The sequence below is a fragment of the Oratosquilla oratoria genome, chromosome 30, assembly GCF_046742065.1.
Source record: "Oratosquilla oratoria isolate Oo_2021 chromosome 30, ASM4674206v1, whole genome shotgun sequence".
In the NCBI taxonomy this organism is placed as follows: domain Eukaryota; kingdom Metazoa; phylum Arthropoda; class Malacostraca; order Stomatopoda; family Squillidae; genus Oratosquilla; species Oratosquilla oratoria.
Genome location: NC_134806.1, coordinates 39,130,431 through 39,142,314, shown reverse-complemented (window position 1 = coordinate 39,142,314; position 11,884 = coordinate 39,130,431). Strand labels below are relative to the sequence as shown.

Here is an 11,884-nt window from a genome sequence, read left to right as displayed (position 1 = left end):
CTATTTATCACATTCTTTCGATAAATGAAATATTAAAAAAGGCATTTCTTCAAAGCTTAACGTGTGACGTCATGTCGCGTTGCTTTCTGAGTTCCTGACAGAACCTCACGAAAATAAGTAGATAAATAAATTAATAGATAAATAAATAGATATATAAATAAACAGTATTCAAACGTCTATACAAGTTATCATAGATTGCATGAAAATAATCGTCTGTAAATGTTTATTGTGACATGACATAAACGATTCAAAAAAATGTATTGCCTTCATGATTGACCTAACGAGAAAAAGAAAGAGAGAGAGAGAGAGAGACGACGGGAGACTTTGACGACAACGTCGGGAGACTTTGACGACTCCTTTTGGAGACTGAAGACTCCTTCGGGAGATTTTGAAGACTCCTTCATAATACTTCAAAGTTGAATAACCGTGGAATTTCCGCGGGTCCTATGTGACATGACATAAGCGATTCAATTTTTTTTATTGCCTTTATGATTGACCTAACAAGAAAGAGAGAGAGAGAGAGAGAGAGACGACGGGAGAATTTGACGACAACGTCGGGAGACTTTGACGACTCCTTTTGGAGGCTGAAGACTCCTTCGGGAGATTTTGAAGACTCCTTCGTAAATCCCGTGGAATTTCCACGGGTCCTGCTGGTTAAATATTACTCCTACAGCAACTATAATGTAAAATCAAAATATATTGTTACGTGTATAATATATTAAATGCATCCAACTGAATTGTTCAAAATAAAGATCGGTAAGTGAACTAAGTGATGAAATGAATACAAATCTTATGTTAGAATATGATATTCAGAAATTTCTTCTAAGCATAGAATATAAAAGATTACCTTTGCAATTTAGAAGTTTTTATGTCACAAAAACCACGGTTACGAAAACTAAACATTGTATAACATCAACGTGAACAGAACGAACTGTATTATTGTCGATAATACATCTGTATGATATGGATGCTATTACCTCATTTCTAAAAAGTGACTTCGCCAAGCCTAAGCAACGTCGAATATCCACTTTAGGCTCGCCGGTGGGCACAAGTGTAGATGGCGTTTGAAGAATTCTTATTTATTAGTTTTAACGTTTGGTAGCTCATTTAGCACTCGTTGAAATAATACTTTGAGATGTCCACACACACAGTTAATGAGTGAGAAAGTGGTAGATAGAGGAAGAGAGAGAGAGAGAGATGGCGGATGGGGGGAAGAGAGAGAAAGGGGGAGGGACAGAGAAGAAGAGAGAAATGTGGCGGGGGGGGTGGAGAGAGAGTGAGAGAGAGAGATACGGCGGGGCGGAAAGAGAGAGGGGGAGGAACAGTGAAAGAGAAATATGGTGGATGGAGGTACGGAGATAGAAAGCTATGGCAGGGGGAAGAGTGGAGGAGATAGAGAAAGAGAGAAATATGGCGGGGGTGTGGGGTAGAAAATAGCGAATCCAAACACCGAGGGCGTCAATTATCGCGTTTAGGGCACTGCCGCGGTTAGGCCACATCTCAAGGCAAAAACACTGCATGTCCGAGTCGGGTCTAGCAAAGCGACTCTGCTGTAGCAGTTAAGTTATGAGTTAGTACTTTGTTGAACGTTGTCATCAGATCTAAGTGTTCGTGTGTGTGTGTGTGTGTGTGTGTGTGTGTGTGTGTGTGTGTGTGTGTGTGTGTGTGTGTGTGTGTGTTTGTGTGTGTTTGTGTTTGAGATACACCACGGTCTTGGATTACGTGTTGTACTTGTGATAGACAGTTATTACACTTCCGGATGAGAGCTCAGAGCTAATATATTGCCCGACCAATGGATATGTGTGTGTGTGTGTGTGCATATGTGTACATTTACCTAATTGAAATATACAGGAAAGGAATTGTACTTGTGAAATTCCGTCTATTTTTCTCCAACTACCATATCTAGCCTTGAAATTGCTTATGAGTTCAGCTAGGCTTCTAACCTATTGACGGTACAACATCTATTTGGAAAGCTGTATTTCCTTTGGACTTTATCAACTTGTTCCCATTACCCGCTTGTCCCAGACCATGAGACCTCCCCCTGTCAGTTTTCATTTAAGTTGTCTGCTCGGATTATGTCTTTATATAACTCATTTTACAAATCTACGCATTTGTGTGCAAAGCTGTTGTTCCTCACTTGTTTTATTTATTTTTCAATTTTTTTTTATTAATTATCATTATTTTCTATCTATGTTATCTTCGTAGTCTTTCCTCCCACGCCAACAGATCCTCTCTGTCTGTTTTTTTCTGTCCCTTTTTATGATCTAAATATAGTATCTTCGCTCATCCAATGTAAGAAGTCTCAGTCGTTCATCCATTGATATGTTTCATCAGGCTTGGGATCATCTTGGTCGACCCCCTTTGTATTCTATTTTTCTTATATCTATTTTGCATGGTGACCACACCATTGGTGCGAATCACGTATTTTTCTTCTTCTTCTTCTTCTTCTTCTTTCGTTATGTCCTCATCCATGTAATGAAATGCCATTCTCTGCGCCATTAAATTGACCTCTCCTTTCATTCTCTTTATATGACTTCCCTGCGACAAACCCTCTCTGATTAATATTCCTAAATTCTTGTCTTCCTTTGCCTTCGTGATTAATTCATCCCCCGTTCTCTAATTTTTGGACGGTCTGTTTTTTGTTTTTACTCATTTATTTTTACTTTTATTTGTTTATTTTTTTCTAGATTCTTTTTCTATTTCCGGGTACATTCATAGACTTTACTAGGACTTTCTATAGATTGAATGCGTGAGTGGTTTTATATCGGAGGTTTTGATTATTGCGTCGGGGACCCCAATGGATAACTCGTTGTGATCTCACGGATTCAAGTTTGGACAGCCATGGAATTGGACGCTATGGATGTTAGTGACAAAACCCCTTTTGGGAATTTCATGGAAGATATGAGACGTTGTATGACTATACGGTACATGGGAGGGTCTTACTGCATCGAGAGTGCGCCGGCCTCGCATTCGCTCAGTTGTGAGTTCGAATCCTGCACTCCTCTCTGATTCCCTGCAATGACTATTATAATTACTTGCTCCAACAGTCCAAGCGCATAACAGGGCAAAGGTGACGGTTTCGGCCGCAGCCACGCGCCTCCTGGCGTAGGCTCCTCATCCTTCATTATGAACGTGTTGCAGCAGTGGAAGAAAGCAAAAAGAATACGATATACTTAAAACGAAGAGGGAAATATTCCCTGCTATGTAAATGCACAACTTATTACGAGTGACTTTACACAGGAAATCGTAAGGGAAGTGCATCTGAGCGGTGTAGGCATAATATTCAACGGAGGCGCGAGTTGGCGGAATGAGTCAGAAATGAGGTGCTCGTCCAAAGCGAGATACGGTAGAGGGGAAGGAAAGGGTGCAGAAGGAAGAAGACGGAGTGGAGGAGTGGATTAGGGCGGTCCTCCACTATATTACTTCGTTTAAAGCCGAGGCCAACGCACAAAAAGGATGAAATTGCCTTCAAGGCAAATTGAGGCTGGGATCCGGCGAACCTCGGCTGAGTGGTGGCGTCTTTTGGCCTTTGAATTTGTTTGACGGCGTGGTAAATGCGTCTCAAGGTCGTACAAAACCTATTCCGGCTTCGTCAGCCAGCACTCTTCGTGGGTTCTTGGGGGTATCGTTTCTTGACGTTTGTCAGCACGATCAAAACACGACGTCGTCCATAGCGTGGTAAGTTGTTGGGGCACTGTGAGTTCGGGTGGTGGTGATCAACGAAGACGACGAGAACGACATGATATGCTGTACGACAGTCTTCGGAAACCCGCGAAGAGGAGCAGCCTCCTTCCCTCCTGAATATAAACGGGCCCCCCTTAAAAGGCTTTTTGTCTCTCTGTCTTGTGGGAACATCTGGCCAGATACCATGAGAGACTTATGCGGGTCACATTGTGACCCATTATCGACTTAAACAGACGTCACCACCATGTGCAGCAATTTTCATCAAAATCATTCAGTCTTGTTACAGCGTGTGTAGTGGGGCTGGTGGCGGGTACCTGCACGAGGTAGTCCTGTGAGAGGGACGTCAGAGAGAGTCATCTCCCTGCCGCTAGTCTTCATACTTCATTAACTTCCTTACTTCCATTCAGAGGTGCAGCCCTGAGGGGTTGACATTCGGTCACCAGACTGGGCCCACTGTCTCTATCAGCTTCAATTGTATTACACACATGGAGAACTGACAACCGGCGATTACTCCCTTCATCCTACCACTTAAAGTCGGTGACATAGTCCCACAGACAATACAACACAGCAGTCCGAAATTTCATCCCAGAGAGATCTGTGGGAGGAGGAGGGGTGAGGATCGTTCTCGGTTTCTGTCGGGCAGCGGGTTTCCGGTCAGAGAAACCCGGCGTTAATATGAATCGGTAGTGTGTTGCTGAATAAAAGACTAGAAATTATGTTCAGGTGTTGAAATAATATATCCATAACGTTAACAATCATTCACCCTGTGACGTCAAAACTGGTTTCCCTCAGCAGAATAAAATTGCCCGGAAGCAGATTAAGCTAAGAGCCGAATATAGACGCCAAAGGGTGCAATTATGATTTGACAAAAATATATCCATTTCGTGTGTGTGGTCAAAACATGTTTTCACGGAAAACCATGATGAATTAAAAATATCATTACATATCCAAGCACGCAGTGACATAACAAGCAAGATAAAAATCACGCGACTCCAAACTCATGCGCCACGAGTACTATATGTAACTCGAGGTGTCTTTATACAAATACTAGGCACGTGAACATTTCGATAGTTCCGATATTAGCTTTGAAGCAGAAAATATTTAAAGAGATCCTCAGGTTTGTCTCGAGCAGTTAAATGACGAATAGGTAACTGCATCACACCACCTCACACCACTGGGCGCTGCCACACCCACGGTACATCGTACGATGTTTTCGTGCACCATGTAACACCACGTCACATGGGTTCACACTACATTCCCTCACGCTATGCACAACCGTTGCTTCCTCCTGCCATTCTGAATGACATGGTATGACGTCACAGGCCCGTCCCACCCTTGGGACCATTGGCGCATTGTGTGTATGCCCCGCCGCCCTATTTACAGTACAACACGATCACCCACAATGAGTTGTGTTGAAATTGGTCACACGACCAGTATCCTCTTCGGTGTCAAAGGGTTGACAAGGAGGTGAGTAAAATGGCTTGGTGGCGACCAGAATGAAATGAAAAAACTTATCACACATGGCGTTAATCATTTACAGGGACGGCAGATGATCAAATACAAAAACCTTTATGTGTTAGGAGATTTTAGGATATATGAAGCCGATTTTGATCCTGAGTTAGATATATTTCATCAGAATCGAATGCACGATAGACACAAGGGATGGTTTAAGCTATGTCAGATGTTAAGAAGGGTATAATGAAGTGCATTTGAATCGTTTATGGGCAGAACAAACCCTTTCATTGCTATCCACGACCTGTGCATTCAGCTGGCCGACGCCAGACAATCCTCCCCATCTTTACGCAGCATTAACCGGACAACATTAGAGAATGAGAAAACAAGAAAAAGGAAACACGGAACCCTGGAAGTGCCTTTATTGGGTGAATAACACTGCTTAAGAACTTGGAAGTGAGAAAAATGCCTCAGGCCGAGACGTGATCTCAAATTGAATACTAAAAGAAAACAGAAAACAATGAGAGGGTAAAACACACCAGCTGATTGTTTGCTCCCTAGATGTCGGCCAAAGTGGTACCGGTTTCAAAGGAGGATGCAAGGTGGCGCACAAAAGATAAATATGTAAGTTGGAAAACACAGAAAAAATTAAAGGGAGCACACTGTAATGGATAAAGGATTCCTGAATGATAGATGCACGCGAATGGTCGTGAAAGATGAAATGTCAGGTTGGAGAGAAGTGACTAATGGGGTACTGACACTAGTAATTTTCTTGTTGAATATCAATGATATGAAACATGAGATAGCAATCCAAATGTATTTGCTGATGATGCCACGATCATGAAGAGAGTGAAATGTGAAGAGGATTGTAAGTTGCTAGAGGAAGGCCTAAACATGGTTTATGAATTAAGCCAGAAGTGGAAGATGAGATTACAGAAATGGAAATGGGTCAAAGCTAAAGGAGATCGCCAGGGAGTTATAATTTGGGAGATGGAATAATCACAAACGCAGTGAAGGAAAAGAATTTAAGAATTCTAATCAGAGATAACCTGTCGCAAGGAAATCCTCTAAATTTAATCATGGAAGATATATATATATATATATATATATATATATATATATATATATATATATATATATATATATATATTTATATATATACACACACAAGTTGCTAATGAATATAAGAGAGACATTTCATTACATGGACGAGGGTACGATGCACAATTGAAAATCTGATCAGCCCCAGACAAGAATTTGCAGATGTGGTGGTCACTGCATCAAAAGAAAAAAACTAGGCTGTATAGTTAACACTACTTTGGTGAATAAAGTCTGGTTGTTGTTGGCTTTAATGTGCCAGACAGCGCTCTGCTCTACAAATACAAGATAAGCTCCGTTAAAAAATTCGGAGGGTTATCAGGAACATTTTCTATATAGATTTGTACATGATTCCATATCATAGAAATGTAATAAGGTTTCTTCGCGTCGACTTGAGCGAAGGCGAGAAGCACCGGGTTCGGCCTTTGTCCGCGCAGGTGTTCCTGAGATGCAAAGAGACCATTGTTTGTCAAAGGCGTTGCCAGGAAAAGTTGGTGAACTCGGTCACTCGAACAATGAACTCCCTTGAGAGATCGGTGACGACGTCGGAGTACACTTTCATAGCATATGTGTGCTTGCGCGCGTGTGCACGCTAGGCATCGAAGGGAGATGACAGCCACGCTGAATATCGAAAATGCTGATACCAGCGAAAGGAGATCATAACAAAACACAGAAAATCAGGAGGCGACAACCAGAATGATTTCCAGCTTGACTGATAAGACATTAGGGGAACAGGAAAAAAATGGGACTACCCACATTGGTGGAGCGAAGAGGGAGTTGATATAGTGATATCTAGGACAGAGAAAGGGATAGAAAAAAATTAAAGAGGACCTGTTAGTACAGCATGAAGTCAGGACAAAATATCAAAGAGGCCAGATTACTTGAAAGATGTTAGGAAGCATAATTTTCCACTCAGATGTACCAATTTGTAAAACAGACCGGAAGAAATTATACAGGGTATCAACATAGATTTAAGGTAAAATTTGTTTAGTGGATATATAGAGACGGGACCCCATGAGGATCTCCAGCCCTGTGTAAATACACAGCTGATACTGTGCCCCTAATTAAGAGGGGTGGACATGCGTTGAGCGTAACAGCATTACTCATGGGTTGGACTCATCTGAGCTGTGGAGCTCTCACTAGGGAGGGTATTAACTGTCGATCACGAGTCCAGTACGTGACCCAAGACCATGGTGAATCGCAATCACACACACACACGGCTCGACGGCGCAGTGCTAGCGTTCGCAAATGCTAAGTCAGCGGTCCGAGTTCAAATCCCGTCCAGGGCTGACATAATCTCAGTATCGCTGCGCTGCGAGACGTTACTCCAACTCTCGTGGGCGGAGATTTGTGTGTGTGTGTGTGTGTGTGTGTCAGGTCACAGCATTACCCATAGTTCGGTCATACATGAGCTCTGAGCTCTCATCCGGGAGGGTAGTAGCTGTCGATCTCGGGTCCAACACGTGATCAAAGATCATGGTGAATTACACACACACACACACACACACTCGTGGCGCAGTGGTATAGTTCCTGGCTGCCACTACGGCGGTCCGGGTTCGAATCCAGCCCAAGGCTGAAATAATATCAGTACCACTGCGCTGCGGGTCGTTACTCCAACTCTTGTGGGGGGGGAGTTGGGTGTGTGTGCGTGTAAGGTCACAGCATTACCCATAGATCGGCCATATACGGGCTCTGAGCTCTCTTCCGGGAGGGAAATACCTGTCGATCACGAGTCCAATACGTGATCCAAGACAATGGTGAACCATGGTGAATCACACAGGGTTGTTTTGTCCATTGCTTCACCGGCGCCTCTATCCTTGTAGATAATGTCTCACTATAGAGAGAGAGAATAACCAGATGACTTTTTTTTTCCTTTGTTCTCCCCTTGGTCCTTTCCACGTCCCCTCGTCTCTGTAACGATGCCGACGACTACCCCGAACCCGAACCAGCCTGGAGAAGGAGGATCGGTCGCTGCGAGACGTGACGCGGCTGCTTCTGCGGACGGAGGCCGGCTCTCGACTCTTGTCCTACCTGGAGGCTGTCAATCGCGGGAAGAACAGGTGAGCCTCTGACGCCTTTTTTTTTTCACTTCCTCACTACCGGCCTATCCGCGTGGGGTGCGGAACATCCTCTGTACTTCACCACATGGGGTTGAGGTTTTCCCTGTCAGTTATGGATTCCGTTTAGGGGTCTTGCAGTCCTCTCTACCCACCTTGTCTCGTCTCGTACCCCCGAAGAGGAGGGAGGCAAGATCTCGAAGTGAGATTCGGAAGCAGGACGGGAAGGGAAGCATCTGCTACCTCACTCGCCCCTGCCCCCACGTTCTCCTGATGTGGTGGTGCCCCTGGGTTCGACCCCCACCCAGGAATCCATGATGCGGAGAGTGAGGCGGCAGCAACGCGAAGGACGGTCCACAAGGTTAGCAGCGCCGGTAGATCACAGTCCGTAACAACCAGTCAGCGCTCTATGTACAGTCACAAACAAAAATTTTGACCCACGCTACAACGTCAATATGATTTTTTTCGAGTACATAATATGCTGTCCTATACCGTATTTAGCTTAAAGTTGGGTAATTTTTCGTGATTGTATATCTACAAATGCTGATGTGTACATCTGTCCAAGTGTGTACATACGACTCGCGCCATCCACACAGCCTTTCCAAGGTGGATAAAGCCACAGTGTAGGGAGGTACCGAGGCTGTACCGGAACACCCCCCCCCCCCCCGGAGATAGAGCGGTGGTCCTGTAGTGTGCATAAAGGTCGAAGATTTCTTTGTTGTTCTCGTGTGAATACTCCTAGCAACCGCTGATCCCATTTCCTCTATCTTGAACAGGTATAGGCGCTGCGATGTGTACCGTTTCGGTTGTCCCCAGGAGGCCCGGGAGCTGCTCAACACCGACGCCCTCATCGTCTGGAATGAAGTCGTTCGCTGGCTGACCGTCAAAGTCCTCTCCAAGGACCACGGCGGGGGGTTTTAGGTCTGGCTGTCCCGGCTGACCTGCTACAGGGCTCAAGGATGACCAAGTGCAGCCTCACGGGTGTTCCACTCCCCTTCCTCCACTCCCCCTTCCCATACGAGATATTGACGCCCCGCGTTTTTAAGCTATCAGTACATTAGAGATTTCATTGACACCCTTAAGGACTATAGTTACGTAGCATTCTTTTTGAGTGGAAACTAATTCTCACTCAAAGATGGATTGCTGATAATCTTTTAGCTTTTACTATCCCTCCGTTGAACTATCTTCCTTGACTCTCCTTGACCACCACCTCTACGACTGCATCTACCTCTTCGACGCTATATTCTCCCCAAGGATAGAACCGTTGTTTATCGGTGACGTCCCCTCCCCGTAAGCGACTTGTCAACACTGTAGTAAGACAGTTCCGAAGTGCTATCACCCTCACTGTTATGTTTTGTTATTCCATGTTTAGAAGACTCCCTCTCTCTCTTTTGTTGAACTTAACACGTTTTCGTACATAGTCAGGAACTAGATAGTGTTGTAAATGTGTTGTTTGCATACAATGTATAAATAAAGTTCAATAAAGTTGTTAACACGTAAGCATATAGATATTTGTCCCTTATATATAGTCAAACCAGACACACACACACACTCGTGGCGCAATTGGTAGAATTCCTGGCTGCCACTACGGCGGTCTGGGTTCGAATCCAGCCCAGGGCTGAAATAATGTCAGTATCGCTGCGCTCCTGGTTGTTACTCCAAATCTCGTGGGAGGGAGTTGGGTGTGTGTGCGTGTAAGGTCACAGCATTTACCCATAAATCGGTCATATATGAGCTCTGAGCTCTCTTTCGGGAGGGAAATAGCTGTCGATCAAGAGTCCAACACGTGATCCAAGACCATGTCGAATCACACACGTCGATCGTCACAGTGTAAAGCCGCCTCAACTAGCTCCCGAGAAACAACGAAACTTATCAACTATAAATATAACAGGAAACCTAGTTTGTGTTCAATGGGAAAGGAAATATGTGTGGATGCCCGTGATCTAATATAGTAGAAAAAGTGAGTATTGAAAATGAAAATGAATCGAAAAGCACCAGGAAATAGCGATGGAGTTGAACCCAACGCACACATTGGAACAGCAGTGACACCTACTGGCACAATACCGAAGCGTAGCGAAAAATCATCGAAACACCATTAGGTGTTGAAGATATGAAGAATTTTTTTCTGGATTCAATAAATATGACAGAAGACTGAGTAGAAATATAGATAAAAGGAGATGAGATTATGGAGTCAAGAGATTAGGGTGCTAAAGAAAGAAACTATTACCTAAAGAATGAGTACAACGAAGCCTACAAAGAACTGAGGGACTTAAAGAAAAAAATGCGGGAATAGATAGTGAGTTAAGTGAATTGAAAAAGAGTTAATCAAAGTGAAAAGGAAAGGATGACAAACAAATATACCACCAAAAGTAAGACCTTAAGAAGACAGGTGGATGAACAAACTAAGGCGGTGACCGAGAAGGGTGAACGAAATATAGGAGGGGAAGATTTGCAGAAAATCAGAAAAGAATGGAAAAAGGACAAACAAAACCAAGAGATAGCTTTCAAAGGAATTTTCCAACAACAAATGCAGGAAAATAGCAAGGACATATTTATTCAAGTAATCAAAGAGAAAGAAAATTGGGTTAGACACATACATATACCAAAGACTTTTTTCCCCTTACAAGGAACGGAGTAAAAAAACAAATGCATAAAAACCATTCCCACCCATTCCATCCCCAACATACTTCACTCCCATCCACCCACTTCCCTCCCTCTTATCTTGGCACCTACTGGATGACGGGTCATCCCTGCATCTTGTCCACTGCCCTGGGTCAGAAGCAGTGTCGCAAGACACAGCACATTCACAGCAAGGCCGCTTCATTAAATCGGCGACCCCCCTCTCCGTCCCCTCGCGCAGAAAAGGAGAAGACGGGGAGAAATCCCTTCGGGCTGCGTCAATTTATTTTTCACACATACTCCTTCACCTCCCCATCTCCCATTCACTCCCCCTCATGCATCACAGCATCATACATACACAACCATTCTCCATTCACCCATATCTTCTGTCCTCTACCGTCCTTCCTCCACAGACAAGGTATAAAGGTAATAAACTGCCTACTCAAAGAGGAAAAATACCATAAGACTGGAAAAATGCCAATATCGTACCAATACATAAAGGAGAAAACAAGGAAGACCCAACATATTACAGACCGGTCTCTCTTACAAGCCCTGTAGCCAAAATTTGTGAAAAAGTTATTAGAAATAGATTGGAAAAACATCTGGAAGATAACAATATACTAAAACCGAGACAATTTGGATTTAGCCAGGGGAGGTCATGTGCCATAAATTTGATCTGTTTCTATTCAAGACTAATAGATATAATACAAGAAAAGGGTGGATGGGCTGATTGTGTTTTCCTATATTTACAAAAAGCTTTTGATAAAGTACCATACAAAAATATCAAGAAAACTGGAAACCATAGGAGGGATACAGGGAAAACTATTGAAATAGATGAAGATTTTCTTGCATGAAAGAAAAGTGAAAGTAATGCTCATATAAGAGTTCTACTTGGGAAGAAATGATAAATGATGTCCTACAAGAATCAGTATTGGCCCCGATAATGTTTATTATTTATGTAAATTAGATGGATG

The 11,884-nt window shown here is 43.5% G+C and overlaps 1 protein-coding gene across 2 annotated transcripts in view; it reads left to right on the top strand.

The window, feature by feature from the left end:
* The window catches only part of LOC143041089 (uncharacterized), a 70,750-nt gene extending 60,967 nt beyond the window's left edge, over positions 1-9,783 (top strand). For both annotated transcript variants that reach the window (XM_076212782.1, XM_076212781.1), the window contains exons 7-8: positions 8,184-8,294; positions 9,068-9,783. In XM_076212782.1, coding sequence (XP_076068897.1) covers positions 8,184-8,294; positions 9,068-9,212 — 256 coding nt within the window. In that variant the 3' untranslated portion in view covers positions 9,213-9,783. The remainder of the gene's footprint in view (positions 1-8,183; positions 8,295-9,067) is intronic.
* The last annotated feature ends 2,101 nt before the right edge of the window (positions 9,784-11,884 follow it).